The following is a 20,770-nucleotide window of genomic DNA, read 5'->3' as shown; positions in this document are numbered from 1 at the left end:
CGGGCGGGAGGCACCCATTTCCCTAAATTTCTTCAACTGGCACCCCTTTTTCGAATTTTATTTTTTTTTTATCCCCTTTTTGAAAAAAACTCATAGCTCTAGCACCTTCCCCTACACTCATTCCGGCCCAGGCGGCCGGATCCAGCGGCGTCTTGCCCCAGCTCGAACACGTGAGAAGTCTCCAGAATCTACTTTCTCCTCCACTTCCATCGTTAATCCATTTTCTCTATAAATCTCCCCTGGCCGCGGCGACAAGGACCCAGGAAACACTCCAAGCAACGATCAGGAGCTCACCAGATCACTCAATCCTCACTCAAGAATCCTCGATTCCTCGAGACCGCCAGCCAGAAATCCCACCGACCATGTCGCTGATCCGCCGCAGCAACGTGTTCGACCCCTTCTCCCTCGACCTCTGGGACCCCTTCGAGGGCTTCCCCTTCGGCTCCGGCGGCAGCAGCAGCAGCCTCTTCCCCTCGTTCCCGCGCACCAGCTCGGAGACCGCGGCCTTCGCCGGCGCGCGGATCGACTGGAAGGAGACCCCCGAGGCACACGTGTTCAAGGCGGACGTCCCGGGGCTCAAGAAGGAGGAGGTGAAGGTGGAGGTCGAGGACGGCAACGTGCTCCAGATCAGCGGCGAGCGCAACAAGGAGCAGGAGGAGAAGACGGACACCTGGCACCGCGTGGAGCGCAGCAGCGGTAGGTTCCTGCGCAGGTTCCGGCTCCCCGAGAACGCCAAGACTGAGCAGATCAGGGCGTCCATGGAGAACGGCGTGCTCACCGTCACCGTGCCCAAGGAGGAGGTCAAGAAGCCTGAGGTGAAGTCAATCCAGATCTCCGGTTAGACATCGTCCTGCTCGTGCCTGCGTAATGGAGTGAAGGATGATGCTGCCGCCCTCTGGAGTCCGCCTGGGTCGTTCTGGCGAAATAAAGTCGGGCTCGAGCATGTGGGTCCGAATTGAAATGTGCGTCCCTGCGTCTGTCATGGCATGGTTGAATCCAGTTTATGATCATTAGTGTGTCTGTGTGGTCTTTGTACTTAGTACTTGGTCGCCATCTGATAATGTACTCCAATGTTGTCGTAAATTATCTCTCGTTTTATTCCCTGCTAGTTGATCGGAGTCATCGGTATGTAGTGCCGCCGAATTCAGGAACAAATTTCAAAATTTTTGCATCAGCTGGATGTCAAACCGAGAACATTGGACCTTTTGCACGTGAGTCTCGTCGGAGCCTCGAAGATTCGACGATCTAAGCATCAAGAAGTTAGTTCAGAAAATTCTCCTAGGAAAGTAATCAGTTCAGAAAAGAAGTTCAAGGAGGTCCCTAAGCTTTGATTAATAAGCCCATGCGTTGCAGCAATCTCATGCTCCGCACTCTTCACGCGATAAAAAGAACAGGAGAGCGGATCAAACCAAACTCACCAAATTAGTAGTTTTTTATTGGGTCCATGCTCATGCTAAGGCGACTGAGACCAGATTAGATGTACTGTTGGCACGCGGCTATTTTTTCAATCTAAAATAAATAACAGCGCAAGTGAAACTAGAATTTCAAGATGCATTGCGAGGCTAAGCCAACACACACTGCAATGTGGCAAGAAATGGGCACGATAATATCCGTTTTCAAAATCCTATCCTTAACTTCTCGAAGAAAATAAAAATCGAAAAATCCAATGCCTAACTGTACCAAAAAACGATGAAGAATTAAAACAATGGCAGAGCGCAGTAAGTTCAGGGGCTAGTTTAAACAATCACACAAGTTCTACATACGAGTATCGCAAGTTGAGCACACATTTTGTCAGTGGCACTGTTCTGATTTTTACCGGAGCGGAGAGGAAGGAGCAAGGAGGAGGTTTGGGCGCGGTCGAGCGGATACCTCATCTCTTAAATGATGGACCACATCTCCTCTCTTAAATGATGGACCAGTGCTCCTAGCATTTTTTTCAAAGAAAACGAGGTTTGCCTCTTGTGATTATCGCCATGAAAAAGATGAGGCATATCATTTTTACGCTAGATCTAATAAGCCATGATTTTATTGTCGTACTTGCAAAAATCTAGGATTTGTAGGTGCCTTTTACTTATCTTAATCTTTCGTTAGCTTATCACTTTTAGTCTTCCCTCTACAACAGTTATCTTTTTATCCCGTTTTCTACTCAAATTGTATTCACCGTGTTGGTTTGATGATGCGTACCGTTGAGCGGCTGAGCAGGTGCCATTCTTCGCTGCTATTACTTGCGCTGTGGACTGCGGTACTAACCGTTTGACTGTTGGCTGACGTCCTCCTGCGAGGAGGCTGCGACGATGGATAGATATAGGGACGTAAACGGATCGGATACAGATAGATACTATTGATATTGTATTTGTTTTTATATTTCCGTCGGATTCGGATTCGGATTCGAATATGAATAGACTCGGATACATATACGAATGCGGATTGCTTCGCTTATGAATATGAATAGACGTGTATGGAATATGAAGCGAACCAGATACGATTACTATCAGATACGGATATTTCTTCCGATATCGAGTAAATGCACATTTATTCATATCACATATGTTATAACATTCGAACACCTTACGAGTCCAAATTTTAACTAGGCTTAACGAAACAAAATAACAAACAGTTGCATAACATTTCTAACTTGCTACGTAGATGAGAGATATTCGGTTACATAACATTCTAACTTGCAATATAGCTTAGATTGGAGACACTCAATTAACAACATTATAACTTATGATATTGATGATACTTCACAAGCACTCGAATCAATTCACTTGTTCAAGGACTCCATATTCAAATTAAAATCATACTTAATTAAATTAACAAAAGATGACATACCATTTTGGGCACTCAATTACACGATATTAACATACATGCATAAATATGTAAAAGCAGTCAAATTATTGCTAGAGTTTGAGCTATTATACGACATTGGATGCTTTTAAAAAAGATGGAATAAATCTATTTTTTATTGTTGAATTATTAACAGAATTCGAGTTTAATTCTCGAACTAGGAATAAACAAGATTCAACTCTAATATAGTACCAATAGACAGATTATATTTTTAGAAAAATTTTGGTGCTAATTTTATATTTTTCTGATTAGAATGAATTAGTTATAAAAAATTTTAAAAGATTAAATCAGATTTTTATTAATGCATATATTGGAAATAATACAATTATCCGAATTTAGTATCTGAATTTACTATCTGGATTATCCAACCGGATATCCAATATCCGCATCGGTTATATTGCATCCGGATCCGATATTCCATCAATTATCCGGAGCAGTACTAGATATCGAAAAAACTATCAATTGATCGGAAAATATTCGTAAATGGCATCGAGCTTGCTGCTTCCACCTTCGAGGAGGCACGCATCTCGACCAGCTCATCGCGGGCGACAGGCTGGTGGATTTCTCGCAGATGATTTGCTGGATCGTGTTGTTTAAGCTCCGCCAATTCTGTTTCCGCATGATCATTGGCTTTGTTGAAGCTGTCATCACAGCAACGGCCTGTTGTCGAATACTCCAATGGAAAGGAACAAGCGAACAGCCTAAGTGGACCGTCCATTGCACAATCGCAACTTAGCAAGCCTAGGTGGTGTTTTCGACTAAACTTAGTATAATGGATATTTGAACACCAATTAGAAATATTAAATATAAACTAATGATAATTAATTGTGTAAATAGAAATTATTTCGTGAGATGAATCCATTAAATCTAATTGATTCATGATTTGACCATGTTGTGCTACACAAAACAATGCAAATGATGAATTAATTAGGTTCATCTCGCGAATTAGCTTCAGCTTATGTAATTAGTTTTATAATTAGTTTATATTTAGTCCTCCTAATTAGCATGAAACATCCCATATGATCCGGATAATAAATTACTAATATCCCTAATAACCGGTGCTTGCATCACAAAGCATTCACTCGAGATGACATGACCGGCCCAGTACCAATATTCTAGAGATCAGATCAGGTGAGACGACGGGCCAGCTTTTACCTTGCAGGTCCCAAGCGAAAGCGACCGGATGCTGACAGAAACCACGCCTCAAGATGGGCCGCCGGCTGAAGTTTACGCGGAACTGCGGTGGACTCGGCGACTTTCCTTTCCTCCCACCTTTTTTCCCAGCGGCAGCCCCGTGTGGTAAGCATGAGCGGCGCTTTTGGTGCGTCCACCGCGGCGTTGTCTCCGGCCGGCCGACGCAGCCTCTGGGCGCCACCAACTCCACGCCTCCGCCACTTTCGGTTAATTCGCTCCGACGCGTACGGCGGGGCGCATCCTCGCCGTGGCGTGCGTCCTAAAATCGCCACCTGATTCGATCGGCGATGCCGTGTTTTCCTTGCCCTTTACAACCGCGATCGCGTCCGCGCCAGCGTCCGAACTCGGAGTCGTTCTCTCGCCTTGTCGACTCGCGGCCACGACGGGCGCCGCCGACCATTTGGTTGGCCGGCGGCAGGCCGAGTCCAGCACCGCGCACAGCCGGCGAGTCGCCGTCGCGTGTGTTTCCCCTAGCCTGCCCCCCCGCGGCCGCGTGCAGCAGTTTCCCCTCGCCTTTTGCCCATTTTACTCCCGGCCTTTAACGGTTGCCATTTGCCAGGCGCGCGACAACGGCAGCAACCGCAACAGCGAAGCAGGCGAGGCAGAGGCCCCGGCCCCGCCTCCCTCCCTCCCTCACCCACCCCACCACACACCACTACACCACCACCGCACTCGCGCCGGCCGGAAGGAACAAAACGCGGAGTGGCCGCGCAGGATCGGACGAGGCGCGGTCTACGGTTTACCACCACTGTACACCACCACACCGGCGCGCTGCCCGCCTGCCCTGCTACTGTTCCTCCGTCTCCGCACCATCGGAGCGCCGGGTCCGTGCGGTGCGGCGCCTGCCTGGGACAGCCTCGGCCGCCGACCCGCCGTCCCCGCAGCGGCCGCTTTCCAGCGGCTTCCCGTTGGCTCGCGGGCGGCCGCGGTTGTGAGCGCCCGAGCGAGTGGCAGGCGACCCTGCCTTTTTTTTCCCTCGGGGCAGTCCTCGGCTCGCTGCTCGCGCCACTGTTGCTTTCCCCAATCCGATCCTCCGTGGTTGATTGCCGCGGATGGAGGCGCTGAAGAAGCACGCCAGCAAGCTCCGGGAGCACGTCGCCAAGCAGCAGCAGGTACGGGCTCCCCTCCGAATTCTAGCAAATTCTGCTTCGCACCAATCACGCGCGCGTGGCTGGGACTGGGTGGGATGCGCGCCGAGATAGCGAAATTTTAGCAGTCCCCGAGAGGAGGCGGCCGCGAGCCTCTAGTTGGTGTGCTTACTCACACGGTTGCTTGCTTTAGCACAAGTAGTTTTAGTTTGGGATTGGGATTTCGAGTTTCTGGATGGTGTGTGTGGGATTGGGAGAGCAGAAGCTATTGCCTATTGGAACTGAATTATGTGTGTCCTTAAGGGAGGGTACCTACTGCCTAGCAGTCTGGTGGTGGTTGAACACTGCTCAGTTCAGGCGCTGGCCCGTGCCTGCTGAAGCTTATTTCACTAATTCGCATAAACTGTAAACCATTCCCTTGATTCCTTGTCTCTGTGGTCTCCTTGAGAGAATTATGTATCATGATGCAGGCGGTTTTGAAGCAGTTCAGTGCGCGATATAATCAAGACCCTTCTCTTGTCGATGAAGCGGAGCTTGAGTGCCACCAGAATCTCCAGAGGCTTTACAGTACTACTAGAGCAGCAAAGGTATGAGATAACTTCTGTTTGCTACATGCGTACCAAGAAATACTATCCTAGCTGATTGTTTAAATGTTGTCTTGGCAAAAACTCCTGTTTTGTAGCATTTCCAGCGAAATATTGTACGAGGCGTGGAAGGTTTCATTGCTGTTAGCACCAAACAGATGGAGATTGGTGAGTTTGTGTTCTTACTTTTTTGCAGCTATATGTGTGCGTGCTTCCATCTTGGAATATTTTTGCAATCATGATATGATGTTCCTCTTGTAGTGAAAAGACTAGCTGAGGATTGTTGCAAGTATGGAGTCGACAATCAACATTTTGGTTTTGCTCTTGCAAAGGCATCTGTGGAGTTTGGTAATTCTCATAAACAAATAGAGAAAGAGCGGGAGGATCTTCTTAAAGTTCTTGGAGAGCAGGTGATGGCAAATTTTCACTTGCTTTATTTAAAAAAATTCAAAATTTCATTTGTTGATATAACTTTCAGGATTGTAAATGCTCCTTAGAGTGACGTATTGTTTTATCTTAGTCACATAAGTTATTGTACCTATGATCTTAACCAAAGCTGTTTAGCTTATTGAATTTATTTATAAAAGGTTTTTGAGCCTCTCCGAGAAATGATAATGAGTGCTCCTCTTGAAGATGCTCGCTTGCTAACTTACCGTTATCAACGGATCAGACAAGACATGGAGTCTCAGGTAACAAATTATAGAAAGGAAAGTTTCTGTTCTATAGAGTCTAGTGCCAGCTACTAATTGTGAGTTTTATTCCTTAGATAGCTGATGTGATGAGAAAGCAACTTAAGTCCAAGGAAAGTAGTGGCAACACAGATAACTCTATGAAACTGCAACATGCAGAATCAAAATTATCAGATCTCCGAACTACACTGGCAGCATTAGGAAGAGAAGCAACTGCAGCTATGGAGGCTGTAGAGGCTCAGCAACAGCAAGTTACATATGAACGTCTTCTTGCAATGGTATGCTATGGGTCACTGTTCTTTCAAAATCTTCATATATCAAGTGAAGGTGCATGATCCATTTTTCAGTGATTAGGAGCCTGTGGTGACCATTGAATCCTCTCAGGCCTTTTCACACCTCAACAACCTACACTTAGTTGCTAGACTGCTTCTTCTAAAAATTGCCATCCCTTGGTACTATTTTCAGCATAGCTCTTGTATATAATTCTTCTTTGTTCTGCCTTTTCAGCCAGGATTTGAGGGTTGGAATCATCCCTAGAAAATCCTAGAAATATGATCAATCAATCATCCCATGTTTTGAAAGAGTAGAACTGGGACTCGAGTGCAAACCCTAATACAGGGTCTTCTAATCCCCTTTGACTGTCTTCAAATGTTATAGAAGTAGTAGAATTTGCTTGTTAACAGTAAATGTTTGAAACTTCTTGAATAAGTCATGAGTTCCAGTACTGCCATTTTGCAACTGTGTCTGTGAACCTAAGCATACTTTTATTATTTTGGCTGAACGAAGTTTATCACTCATCCACGGAAAGTTTCTTGGATAAAGAATTAGATGGATTCTGACAGCCCTTATTCCATTCTTACAGGTTGATGCTGAGAGAACGTATCATCAAAACGCTGCTGATATTCTGAATAAACTCCATGATGAGGTGCACAACTGTTACAGTAAAATGTGCCCTTTTTTCACCTGGATAGCTAGTTTGCAATATCTTAAACCTGGATATGCATAAGATCACTGTGTTTTCATTTTTCTCATATGTGCAGATGCTCCTTGCAAAGCATCATAATGAAACAATAAACCATTATGATGAACAGTCATCAGAGCCTGAATCAGAAACTGCTCCAGCACAAGTGCACTCAGATAGCACATCTGAAGAACCAGTATTAACTAAACCTAGTGAATCCATAGGGAATGGTCAGGAGGTACAATTTCTTGGGGAGGTATGATTGATCTTTGCACAGCATGTTGTGAATACCATTCTCTTGTATATATCATGCGTCACCTTTTAGCAATATATTCACTCTAAGCTCATCATAGTTCAGTATGCTATGTTAGAATTAGAACTTTTATATTATGAGGTTTATCCTTTCTGTTTTTAAGATATTTAGATAATTTGGTGATTTTTTAAGTGCCACATAGTTTTATCTCGTTACTTTCCAGTTAAATAAATAGATATATCTCCTACAATATAGCATTTTGATGGCTAATTTTATGTATACATGATATGAATCTCACACATTCTCCAGTCACTTGCTACCATTTCTTGTTGCGTGAGAAATCCTGAAATGAACCAGTTTTTACTGGACACAAGACAAGCCTGAAACTTTGTGGACACCCAGTTTAAGTGAACAATTGATTTGATTGGTGATGGTTCAGACTGCTACATCTTCAACAAAGCTTGACACATAAACAATATGTTTCATCTCAGTCTTATGTTACATCAGTAAATACTATCACCTGTGTTATGCTGATACAAATAGCATTGCACAATTAGTATTAAGTGCTGAACTTAGCAGTATAATATTCTATTAGCTGAGGAATTCATGACTTGCTTTTTGGGCAGGTTATTCATCCATTCGATGCTCAGGCTGATGGTGAGCTCAGTCTATCCGTGGGCGAATATGTTGTGGTCCGCCAGGTACAGATGGTTTGCGTTATTGTTGGCAACTAAGTTTTATCAATGCTGTAGGAAACCTCATGGCCTAAGTTGTGAAGCAAGATATATTATAAATGCATAGCTCCCTTCTAAGTAGTCTATAATCCATAACGGCAGGATCCTATTGTGTAGTTCTGTAACCATCGCAAGAAAACAAACAGATGGAAGACAGCTTATAGTTATGTTCGTATATTTTTGTTAATTCTCTGGGAGATATCCAGGGGACCGGAATGCTGACTAAGCACTCTGTCCTTCACAGGTGGCATCAAACGGTTGGTCGGAAGGGGAATGCAAGGGAAAGGCTGGCTGGTTCCCATCTGCCTATGTAGAGCGGAGGGACAAAGCCCCGGCAAGCAAGGTGATAGAGCCTGGACTTCTGACTACTTGATCCATCGCGTACTTATGGTTGCTGACTTGCTGTCATCGTCCTTTGTCTTCGTCATTGTACATGACATGTTGGATGAGCGATTAGTGTTCCGTAGAGCTTTTTACCTTCCTGTGCAGGTTATTGTTCTTCTACTAGGCTTTTCCCTTGCTTGGTAACTGAATGTAAAGTTTAGTTTTGGGCCCTAGGATTTCCTTTTGGTATATGACCATGTACAGAACTATTGGTGATGAGAAGCTGTCAACTTGCCCTTTATATTCGGACATCATGCTTCCTGCCAAATTTATGCTAATGATTCCATAACAGTGAGACTGGTACTGTCTGCCGGTGGTTATGATATGAAACACTGTGCATGTAGAAGCATCGTATAGACGTATGGTGAAGTTCTCTTCAGAAAAATTGTGGAGGCAAGTATTACCGGTCAGAAACTAACCTTGCTCTTCTCTATGGGACTCGCTGGCTATTAACCTTCTGTAATTTTTTGTGCAGGTTGATCTAACGAGAACTTGCTCTAGATACAAATTGAATTGATTGTCGTCGTTGTCCGCGACGAGAATAGAATAGGCAAAGGACGCAACTGAAGCGCCCTGTACATCTGACTGGGCAAAAGGAGCTCGCTGATTGGATCCTTCGACGCAACTTTATCCGAAGTCTGAACCTCAACTGGCACAGAAACCCCTGCTTCCCCCTCATCATTCACCGCCCACAGGCCGCTGCTTTGCCCGACTCCGCAGGGGCTGAATTTATTGAGCCAAACCCTCGCATCTCTTCTGCTGCCGGCCTGGCGCGGCCGGCCACGGTTGTTTTCTGCCGCGACAAGCACATGGAGCCCGGAAAGCTTCACGGCTCCAGCCCCCTGGCGGATGCGGCGGCGAGGCCAGGCGGCGGAGGCGGGAGCCGAGAGATGCATCACGCGTCAGGCTACAGGCGGGCAGGGGCATCGTCAATTCGTCATTGCGCAAGTGGGGCGCTGTGGTGTGGTGTCCACGGATTGATGGCTTTGCGTTCCAAGCGCTTCCCGTTCCCCACTCACCAGTCTGAGGCCGTTGGGGCCTCGCGCAGTTATGATGGCCGCCTGACCCGGCGCCGTCGCTCGTTTCGATCGAAAAGAACAGCAAGGAAGTCATGGATGCTGGAGACCTGCCAGTTATCCATTCGGCCTTGTCTGATCTAGCCGGTGTTGGATGGTAGCGACGTGTTCCTCTCCTCTCGCTATGCATTGGCTCACGTTCATCAATGCCACTGTGCCAGAGAATGGGATACTATGACTATCACTTTGTGCTTAAGTTTCCTGACTTACTCCATGGCCATGGATGTAACATCTATTTGCATCTGACATTACTATTTACTAGTAATGATCCATTTAGATGAGATGACCAATGTTATTGCTAGCAGTAGCTTTGCCTTCGCTTCAGCAGGTTGAAGTGGCTACCTACTAATCAAGCTGAAGCAGCAGTTTGGCGGGGTAAAAATCAGGCTGCTGGCTTGGCAGATGGACAGGGTCACGTCGAGAGAGGACACGGGGTGTGAGACAGCACAGCTCAGCTAGGAACCTCTGGGTCGCCTTCGTCGGTCAGGGTTTCGGCCCCACGCAGCAGCGCCTCCTTCCGCTTTACGTACTACTAGTGTCTGCACCCATAGCACCGCCTTCTAAGTTTTTTTTTGGAGGGAACGCCTTCAAGCCTTCAAGAGAATCTCGGTAACAAAATTTCAGTCAACTAGGAAATATTTAATATGTGTGCCTTAAACCGCTATTTTTAATTATAATGTATTAATAAAAATTAATAAGTTCTGATATTATGCCTTTCAAGGCAAATATAAACACGTGGGCTTTATGCTTTCAAACTAAATATATCAAAAGTCAATGAAAGTTATGACACAGGTAATGTTGCTTGTGAATTGCGACAACAAATACATCAAACCTCACGCGATATAAGAATTGGAAGTACTTGCACCCAAGATCATCATCGTGTCCATCCTCACGTCCCTTGAGAAATCACCAAAAATTTTGAAAAAAACAAAATCCAAAATTATTAAGAGGTTTTAATACCATTCAAAATTTTCCATTAAAGCATTAGTATTTTAGGGTTTTGAACATTTGGGGTCCTATGTCAACTTCTTCAATGGGGTTAAGGTCCAAGTTCAAATATGGTTAAGGTTTTTGAGTTTCTATGGGACCACCTTTCATCTTACATTTTACATGCGCATCAGTGATGGACTAACATGATCATACATGTGGAAGGTGGTGCAGGAGAAGGTTGGAGATGAATATACTCCAACGTTGTGTGTAAGTGTTATTTAAGCGTCTTTCAAAAAAAGTGTTATTTAAGCATATTACATTATACAAATTAAAGTTGGATTGGAGCATCACACCAATCTCAATCTGGTTCAGCACACAATTTTTTATAGAAAAAGAAGACTAAATTTTCTTACAGACAAGAGTATGCAATGGTGGCAGAGGATACATAAGTGGAAAGCGGAAAAAACAGATGATGGCAAAAAAGAGACATTTCCACCCTAAAAGAATAAAAAAAGAATATCAATGGATACTACGTACGTAAGCGCATCAAGAAGATACAATTAATATCTACATATATCCAAGGGATATAAATTAAATAGTCCTTTTGGCTATAATCAAATATATGTAAAAGCGTAGGACGAGAAAAGTATGGACGACCATGTTAAGAAGTTACATCTAATTTGTATGCACATCCAAGGAATAAATCAAATATCTTTTTTGACAAGAGATAGAAATGAAATAAACCTTTTCACCAAACGGTCTAGGCCCTCTAGGGCATGCAACACCCATCGCAGCTAGAAACGCTCCCTCTCTTTCACGGGAGGAATCTCTCGCTTTCTCGGCCCCAAACGTTATGTCATTTTCAGCCCGCATGCCATACACGTACATGCGCCCCTGATTGCTCAATTGATTTTAGCGACGAGCCGACGGGGAAGAAAAGGCAGCGGGGGGAGAAGAAAAAGGCAGGGAAAGCGGTGCGACGAGCAAAAATCGGGGGCTGATTAGCTGTTCGTCCCGTGTCCCGTTCCTCCCTCGCCCACCACCGCACGCGGACAAAACCGCTCGCCTCACGGCCCCCGGCCTCGCCTCACTCCCACCACCCCCTCCTCCCTCGCACGCTCGCTCGCCCGCCCACCCAGGTCCAGTTCCCAGTACACTGCTCGGCGCCTCAGCACAGCAGCGGCCGCCTAATCCCTCCAGCCCTTTCGTCGCCCTCCGGCCCTCCCTCCGTCCCCTCGCCACACCTCCCGCCGCTACCGTGTCGTCCGGCCGTCGTCGCCTGTCTGCCCCCCCGCTCGCCGCCGCGGCAGCGCGCCCGAGCCCCGTCCCCAGATCGCCGCGGTGCTTCCCGCCGGCGTCCGCGCGGCGCAGGTACGCTGTTCTCGCACCGGATCTGCTGCTGTTCCTGCTGATTCGCGCTGGGTCTGGTGGGTGGCCGCCGCGGTAAATGTTGGCGCGTTAGGCTGCCGCCGTCCCCCAGATTGCTGCGCTCGGCTCGCGTGTCGGTAGTGCCGCGTGTAGATGGACTGTGTTTGGAGCCTCGAACGGGCTCTGACTCAGGATGCATGCGCGCGTTGGGTAGTGCCGACTGGTGAGCTGGACTTTTTCCTGTCTTTTTGGAAGTTTCTGAAGGAGGCATTGAATTGCTGGGAGCTAGAACTGAGTGGCTGTGGATTTAAGCGGGGGTGACAGGGCGCGTTAGCACCACGTTTTCTCTGTTTGAAGTAGAGGATTTCTGGTTCTCCCCAGTTGTCATCCCCCCTTTAAAGGCTTTTGTCGCTGAAACAATTATGCATATGCCAGTTAGGAAGGTTTGCATCACAAGATTGCCTTAATTCCCCTTGTCTGCCGTTGACATGTACTGCATTTGATCCAGTGTGTGTTTGATGTAGTGATGCCATGGTTGTTTATTGGTTGAGGCGTTTCTGATTATGGCTTTGTCTAGTTAATTTAATTCATATGATTCTTCGCATTCCAGGTTCGGAAATCTATTTGGCCATGCTGGTAGTGGCCGCGTGTTAAGTCCATCTCTGGTTTGAAAGACACACACACACACGCCAATATGCTTCAATGACATCTGGAAACTGGAATAGTATGTGCTGATTATATATGCTTCATCAGCTGATTATCAATGGGCTCTTTCCTAAGGAAACAGCCCAGCTACCTCTTCATTTTGATAATTCTGCACCTTGTTGCTCATGAGGCAAGAACACTGAGTTCGGATGGTATGTGATGGTTATGTTGCTTTTTGCGGAGCATTTTTTTCCCCGCCTTTTCCAAAATGCTAACATTCAATGTTCTCGTACAGGGGAAGCACTTCTTGCCTTCAAGAAGGCAGTTACAAATTCAGATGGGGTCTTTCTAAATTGGCACGAGCAAGATGCAGACCCCTGCAATTGGAAGGGTGTTAGATGCGATAGTCATAGCAAGAGAGTGATTAATCTGTAAGAATGGAAGAACTGTTTTTTACTTTAACTCAGTTGTGAATTGCTCAATTTCATCTAGCTATTCACTGTTTTGCATCAGTAATTTGGTTTTTTATAGGATAACATTTTTCTAACATTAGAGAATGAAATTTTAATACGTTGAATTAAACTAGCATAAATATCTGACTACTGCTTCATTCAGGATTCTTGCATATCACAGATTAGTTGGACCAATACCGCCAGAAATTGGAAGGTTAAATCAGTTGCAAACTTTGTAAGTTTGTTCCTAAAGCTGGCATTTTGTGACCTTTTCATGTTGGTTTATATAATTTGGTGATACATCTAAATGGTTTTTTTTTGTTGTCGTCTAGATCACTGCAGGGGAACAGTTTGTATGGTTCACTCCCTCCTGAATTGGGAAACTGTACCAAGCTGCAGCAATTGTAAGTTTTCTCATTATTACTAGTCTGCATTGTTCAGGGCACCAAGGGTTGATAGTGTATAAATTAGTCCATGAATAATACTAAGTCAGATCAATTAATTGCATGCTTCTTATGCGTTCCAGGATTTACTGTACAATAATGGCTTTTGTTCTTCTGATGTGCGATGACTTGCAGGTATCTACAAGGAAATTATTTAAGTGGATACATCCCTTCAGAATTTGGTGATCTGGTGGAACTTGGGGCATTGTAAGTTCAGAATGGCATTTTTAAATTTCAATGGACTATTAACTAATTTTCAAAGTATCAGTGTTAATCTTTTATTATGCACTACATATCAGATCCCCCCCCCGAAATAGACTAATAATTCAGAGTAATTTTTTCCTGCTCCAGGGACTTATCCAGTAATACGTTGAGCGGATCTATTCCACATTCTCTTGATAAGCTGTCCAAACTTACATCATTGTAAGTTTTTTTTTCTTGTTGATAATGGTCGTGGCAAATTAATGGTTATAAATAATTTATGGAAAAATGTTACTTGTGCAGCAATGTTTCCATGAACTTCCTGACAGGAGAAATACCATCTTCTGGTTCACTTCTCAATTTCAATGAGACATCGTGAGTTATTTTCCCTGTTTTATTCAGGATCGTATCTATCTTAGACACAATCCTCTCCATACTCCAATGAGTAGCAATGCTACATTCTCATTTTCTTGGAGCCCAACTGAATTTGGTTTTTGATAATGTAGCTTCGTTGGGAACCTTGGTTTATGTGGGAAGCAGATTAACTCAGCATGCAAAGATGCACTTCAATCACCATCAAATGGTCCTCAGTCACCTTCAGGTACTAGATATATTTTTGTAACATCATTCTTACGGCTGTGGCAGGATCATATTATGTTTATTTATTTATTGATTGATTGGTTGATATCAGAGTGGTGTGTTTATACTCCAGTAGGTTACATGCTCTTGGTAGTTTCGAGTTTTGTAAGTTGATATGTTTGACTCTTCTCTTTTAGGTTAACAGATAAACCTACAGGCTATAACTTCTAATCTTAGTATGTTAAGAACCATGTGCCTAACTGTGGTCCAATATTCCACTTGGGAAATTTAAGGCTCTCTAATACACACTTTTAAGTCTTATAAACTCTGATATGGTCCAATATCCCACTTGAGGAATTAAAAACTTTCTAATGCAGCACTCTTATGTGTTAAACTCTGATAACTGATACTCTTATTTGCCTCAATACTCTTTGATAGCATGTGCCTGCATGCTATCAAAGATGAATCTTGTATAGAATATCGAAACGGTAACAAGGAAGAATACATGACAATATGAAAAATTATGGTGAAGCTGAAACCAAGTCCTTAACCTTTTGACCTTAGATATTTTATCTTATTCAAAAATATGGTGATAACAAACAACCTACCCTCTAATCCCCTTGTGCGCATCTATCTAAAAAAGAAACCATGCTTTGGGCGAGAATTGAGAATATTATTACTGTTTGATTTGGTTGATTTGCTCTTAGCCACACATTGGCCTTAAAGAATCCCCCCACTTGTTATCTAAAGGGGGAATACAAATCTGCATGCTAACGTGATTGGCATAGGAACCATTCTAGCCTCAACTCTTTCAAGTCCTAAAGGAATTTGAACAGGTGCCTTTCCTGCTGAAGGAACCTTCTTGCACTCAGTAGTTTATCCATGTGAGGCCTTCAGTAGTTGCAATTCAAGATCTAAAACTGTACCTCTTGTGTCCAACAATTTCAACTTCTTCCCCTTTGAACTCTAGTTTCTGACATTCCTTATGTATTTTGGTGTTGTCATACAACAGATGACGTGTTCAATAAAAAGAACGGGAAAAATTCTACCAGACTTGTTATTAGTGCAGTAGCAACAGTTGGAGCTCTCCTATTGGTGGCTTTAATGTGTTTCTGGGGTTGCTTTCTTTACAAGAATTTTGGAAAGAAAGATATGCGTGGTTTCAGGGTTGAGCTATGCGGAGGTAATAACTATTTTATGGAATATCCTCTGCAAGTACTTTTTTCTTCTTTGGGAATTGTCTTATGAATTATGATATTGCTTGATTTTTCAGGCTCTTCTGTTGTGATGTTCCATGGGGACCTTCCATACTCCTCAAAAGACATCCTCAAGAAACTAGAGACTATGGATGAGGAAAATATCATTGGAGCAGGGGGCTTCGGAACTGTTTATAAACTTGCCATGGATGATGGGAATGTCTTTGCGTTGAAACGAATAGTGAAAACAAATGAAGGACTAGATCGGTTCTTTGATAGAGAACTTGAGATATTGGGAAGTGTTAAACATCGTTATCTGGTCAACCTTCGTGGTTACTGCAACTCTCCTTCATCCAAACTGTTGATATATGACTATCTTCAAGGTGGAAGCCTGGATGAAGTATTGCATGGTAAATTGCTATCTTTGTTTGTCATCTCCCTTGGTTGGATCAATTTCATGGTTAGTTGTATTTTAATCAACACATGATCAAGGTTGCGAACGGTCCGTTTGCCAAAATGACAAACTAAGCATGTCCTTGCTCAAAGTGAGCAACAATTTTGTGCTTTTGAAGTTTTTAAACACACTAGTTCTAGCAATTTAGTAAAGATGATATTGAAATCTGGACATCCTGAGTCCAGGATCTGTACCTGCATGCAAAACCACGACCTTAAGAGCTGTGTTAGCCAGAGGTTCCAATCGTGGAGACCAAGGAAATCCTAGTAGTAGACCTGAATTACAGCTAGAATATGAGGGAAGTCATATACATCAGTTCATTATTGTATTAGTGCAATGCCAATCTCTGATTGACTATGCTTTCTCATTTAGATGGTTCGTGTCATTTCCTTACATTGTTTCTGTCCATAAATCTTTGCAGAAAAGTCTGAACAGTTGGATTGGGATGCACGTATTAACATAATACTAGGAGCTGCAAAAGGCTTGTCATATTTGCATCATGACTGTTCACCTCGAATAATACATCGTGATATTAAGTCGAGCAACATCTTACTTGACGGCAACTTTGAGGCCCGTGTATCAGACTTTGGACTGGCAAAACTATTAGAGGATGAAGAATCACATATTACTACAATAGTTGCAGGAACATTTGGTTACCTTGCACCAGGTATGTGGAAGTTGCTCCATTGCATCCTATGAGAAAAAAGAATTGCTCATGCCACTTGAGACTTTATTTTTGTTGTTGAAATGTCGCTGTTAATGCTCTGAGCTAATATTGACTAAGTTCACAGAGTACATGCAAAGTGGCAGAGCCACTGAGAAGACTGACGTCTACAGCTTTGGGGTTCTGGTACTTGAAATACTGAGTGGAAAGCGGCCTACTGATGCATCATTCATTGAGAAGGGATTAAACATTGTTGGATGGGTATGACCTGTAATGACCTTCCCTTTCATACGCACAACCTCATGGGTTCCATTATTTTTCTGTGGAACTCGAATACTTTCCATCTGACCATATGTCCATTTAGCGTGTTCCTGAAATTATCTTCTTATCCTTTGGCAGTTGAATTTTCTGACTGGTGAGCATCGGGAGAGGGAAATTGTCGATCCCAACTGTGAAGGTGTGCAGATTGAGACCTTAGATGCTCTGCTTTCTCTAGCCAAGCAATGTGTAAGCTCTTTGCCGGAGGAGCGGCCGACAATGCACAGGGTGGTACAGATGCTGGAGTCGGATGTAATTACGCCATGCCCTAGCGATTTCTACGATTCAGAGTAGTCTCCTGGACAAGCCACACTGCCCCTAGTTTCCCGTCGAGGCGCATTCCTTTATTCTTTGCAGATACTGTGTAAATGCATTGCCGCGGTGTTTGGTGTCCAATGGGCTGGTTCAACGGGTGACATTTTTGCGTCTGTATACCTATGTATGTATCCGTCCTGTGCTACAGAGCTATTATGTTGATTTAATAAGAGAACTTACCAGTAGACTGATGTGTGTTTAGCCATTAGATGGTAGCGGACTGCTCACGGTTGCAAGATCTCCACAAGTGGGGGAATCGAGCACGGCCAGCATTTCCTGTAGATCCCATGTGTTGAGGTCTGAACTTGTAAGGAACAGAGAACTAACTTGCCATGATGGTGATCGGCAGGCACAAATTAACCTTACGAGTAAGGAAGAGAAGCAGCGGAATTAGCAACTCACAGAGAAATTTAATGAAACTGGTTTTAGAGCAAACTCGACCCTGATCCACAAATTACAAGACTTCGACTTCGGTATCTTTAAACACTGCAGCCACAGCTCACGTTCAAACAGCACCTGAAGTTCTACTCGGACTCGGACGCTAGCATTTTGGACCAAGATGGGAAGAACAGACTCACGACTCAAGCGACTCCAGACTACACAAAAGCAGCCAGGCTCCCGGCTCTAGCCGGAGATCTGGATGGATTTGACGTCAGGTTTCTTGACCACCTCCTTGGGCACGGTGACGGTGAGCACGCCGTTCTCCATGGACGCGCTGATCTGCTCCGTCTTGGCGTTGTCCGGCAGCCTGAACCTGCGCAGGAACCTGCCGCTGCTGCGCTCCACGCGGTGCCAGGTGTCGGTCTTCTCCTCCTGCTCCTTGTTGCGCTCGCCGCTGATCTGGAGCACGTTGCTGTCTTCGACCTCCACCTTCACCTCCTCCTTCTTGAGCCCCGGCACGTCGGCCTTGAACACGTGCGCCTCCGGGGTCTCCTTCCAGTCGATGCGGGCGCCGGCGAAGGCGGCCATCTCCGAGTTGGTGCCTACAAACGAGGGGAAGAGACTGCTGCCGCTGCCGGAGCCCAAGGGGAAACCCTGGAAGGGGTCCCAGAGGTCGACGGAGAAGGGGTCGAACACGTTGCTGCGGCGGATCAGCGACATTGTCGATCGGTGGGTGGTTGCTTGGTGTTCGAGTGATGCGGAGTGGGAGTCTGGGATTGCTGTTGCTTCGATGATTCAGGCTTGGTGCGTGTTCCTCGGCTGTTCTGACAAGCGTCTGACGCGGGGACGGGTCGATTTATAGCAGGCGACGGGAGCGCTGGCTGTGGGCTTCCGGAAATATCCTTTTTTTGGAAATAAAATTCCGGAAATATCTCGTGTGGTGCTGCATGGGCTAGAAGCTACTAGATCTTGTATTTGGGCCAAAATTCATACAGTTTGTAGCCTGCTAGAATGATCTGGAACCTTCTTCGACTACCAGTCCAGTCATCGTGGCAGTAAGTGCTGATTGGTTGGCTACCAAAATTTACTATGCCAAAATGTGGATACCAAAAAAATTTGGCACTTATTCGGTTGAAATCCACCTTCTAAAATTGCCAACATTTTAATAAAAAAGATTGATGTAATCACATTTTAGCATGCTCACATTTTAGCGTACTCACATTTTGGTAGCTAACTAATTAAGCCCTAAGTGACAATCCGGCTTCCATTGCTGGCCCAGCCCAAATCCAGTGGCAACGAGCACTCTCGGGTGCGAGCCAGAACTATCCAGAAGCCCACCGCTGCCGCCTAGCCCCGTCGCTCGTCGGATCGCTATAAATTCGTGTCGTCCCGCCGCACCAGAGTCGGCAAGGAAATGCAGAAGCGATGGTCAGAGGCGTCTTCCAGAGCACAGAAGTTCGCTGACAAATCCCAACTCCAACCTTCAATTCAACCACCAACAACTCCAATCACACAACCCACCGATCGACAATGTCGCTGATCCGCCGCAGCAACGTGTTCGACCCCTTCTCCCTCGACCTCTGGGACCCCTTCCAGGGCTTCCCCTTCGGCTCCGGCAGCGGCAGCAGCCTCTTCCCGCGCATTTCCTCCGACTCCGACACCGCGGCATTCGCCGGCGCGCGCATCGACTGGAAGGAGACCCCTGAGGCCCACGTGTTCAAGGCCGACGTCCCGGGTCTCAAGAAGGAGGAGGTGAAGGTGGAGGTCGAGGACGGCAACGTGCTCCAGATCAGCGGCGAGCGGAGCAAGGAGCAGGAGGAGAAGAACGACAAGTGGCACAGGGTGGAGCGCAGCAGCGGGAAGTTCATGCGCAGGTTCAGGCTGCCGGAGAACGCCAAGACGGAGCAGGTCAAGGCGTCCATGGAGAACGGCGTGCTCACCGTCACCGTGCCCAAGGAGGAGGTCAAGAAGCCCGAGGTCAAGCCCGTCCAGATCACTGGCTAAAAACGAATGCGTCATGGGCCTTCAGAGGAAGATCCGATTACCTGTGCCAACTACCGTCCGCTGTGTCGCTTTGAGGTTTCAGTGTCTGCAGTCTGGTTCTGTAAATCTATTTCGTCAGAGTTCCTGGTGTCCCGGCGTGCCACTCCTCCATAGATGCCGTCGAGACGTCTTGTGGGTCTGAGGTCTGAGTCCATGGTGTCGTGAGTCGTGAGCTCACTACTGAGCGTTCATAATCATAAAGTGTGCAATAGAAATGTTAGTTTTCTTGGCAATCTGTTTTGAATTAGCAGTGTGTTTCGCCTTCAAAGCACTGATGCAAAACCAATGAACGAACCAAACAACAGAAAGCCCCATGTCAGACAGGTAGCGCACACCGACGCCCAGATAAGAAAGTTTAGCAGATGAGCTCTGAAATTGTTTAAATTTGAAAAGGTTGATTAGCTCATTTAAGCTGCGACGCAGCCACGATATTTTGGTGAAGCATTCTGAGCCTGCTGGACAAACGTACGTGCTCAGCCAGTGCACGCATTGGATGCTTGCTCGATTGGCTCACCATCTCGAAGCAGACATACCTGCCTGCGATTGAGTGATGGTTAGTGGTAAAGAGGCTACAAATTTAGTTTAGAAATTTTAAGTATAGGAATTAAAAAGAGCCGTGCTCATATTCTAGTTAAGAATAACTAAGAGATGAGTTAGATTATAAAGCGAAATATTAAAATTATGATAAAATACTACCTCTAGTGATGCAACGTACTCACTTCGTTCTAAAAATAATACAACTTTCGCTATCGAGAAGTTAAACAATTTTAAGTTTGACCAAATTTATTTAAAATAGTATTGGTATTTATATTACAAAAGAAGTATTATTAGATTAATTATGTAATATATTTTCATACTAAATTTATTTGAAGATATAAATATTAGTGATTCTTTATATAAATTTGATTAAATTTGAAACTATTTAACCCCTGGAGATGCAAGAATTGAATCTTTTTTAGACCGAGGAGTAA

The 20,770-nt window shown here is 45.0% G+C and overlaps 5 protein-coding genes across 5 annotated transcripts; 4 read left to right on the top strand and 1 right to left on the bottom strand.

Moving 5' to 3' along the window:
- The first annotated feature begins 303 nt into the window (after positions 1-303).
- Positions 304-20,032, top strand: LOC112874260 (17.4 kDa class I heat shock protein). Its single transcript, XM_025937488.1, has 2 exons — positions 304-364; positions 19,289-20,032. Coding segments are annotated over exons 1-2 (474 nt in total). The 5' UTR covers positions 304-362; the 3' UTR covers positions 19,761-20,032.
- On the top strand, positions 335-1,108 carry LOC112874258 (17.9 kDa class I heat shock protein). Its single transcript, XM_025937486.1, has one exon. The coding sequence runs from the start codon at positions 363-365 to the stop codon at positions 840-842; it is 480 nt and encodes a 159-aa protein (XP_025793271.1). The 5' UTR covers positions 335-362; the 3' UTR covers positions 843-1,108.
- On the top strand, positions 4,589-9,023 carry LOC112874257 (SH3 domain-containing protein 2-like). The gene is made up of 10 exons (XM_025937485.1): positions 4,589-5,153; positions 5,600-5,716; positions 5,812-5,881; positions 5,975-6,123; positions 6,301-6,402; positions 6,480-6,680; positions 7,265-7,327; positions 7,443-7,619; positions 8,243-8,317; positions 8,595-9,023. The coding sequence occupies exons 1-10, from the start codon at positions 5,094-5,096 to the stop codon at positions 8,721-8,723; spliced, it is 1,143 nt and encodes a 380-aa protein (XP_025793270.1). The 5' UTR covers positions 4,589-5,093; the 3' UTR covers positions 8,724-9,023.
- LOC112874255 (LRR receptor-like serine/threonine-protein kinase FEI 1) lies at positions 11,958-17,560 on the top strand. Its single transcript, XM_025937481.1, has 14 exons — positions 11,958-12,111; positions 12,719-12,965; positions 13,049-13,184; positions 13,369-13,440; positions 13,538-13,609; positions 13,784-13,855; positions 14,000-14,071; positions 14,153-14,224; positions 14,356-14,450; positions 15,441-15,611; positions 15,702-16,034; positions 16,500-16,745; positions 16,870-17,003; positions 17,142-17,560. The coding sequence occupies exons 2-14, from the start codon at positions 12,872-12,874 to the stop codon at positions 17,352-17,354; spliced, it is 1,782 nt and encodes a 593-aa protein (XP_025793266.1). The 5' UTR covers positions 11,958-12,111; positions 12,719-12,871; the 3' UTR covers positions 17,355-17,560.
- Positions 17,854-18,571, bottom strand: LOC112874259 (17.9 kDa class I heat shock protein-like). Its single transcript, XM_025937487.1, has one exon. The coding sequence runs from the start codon at positions 18,474-18,476 to the stop codon at positions 18,000-18,002; it is 477 nt and encodes a 158-aa protein (XP_025793272.1). The 5' UTR covers positions 18,477-18,571; the 3' UTR covers positions 17,854-17,999.
- Positions 20,033-20,770: the final 738 nt, after the last annotated feature.

This window comes from Panicum hallii, chromosome 9 (assembly GCF_002211085.1).
Source record: "Panicum hallii strain FIL2 chromosome 9, PHallii_v3.1, whole genome shotgun sequence".
Taxonomy (NCBI): domain Eukaryota; kingdom Viridiplantae; phylum Streptophyta; class Magnoliopsida; order Poales; family Poaceae; genus Panicum; species Panicum hallii.
This window is presented reverse-complemented; position numbering and strand designations above follow the sequence as displayed.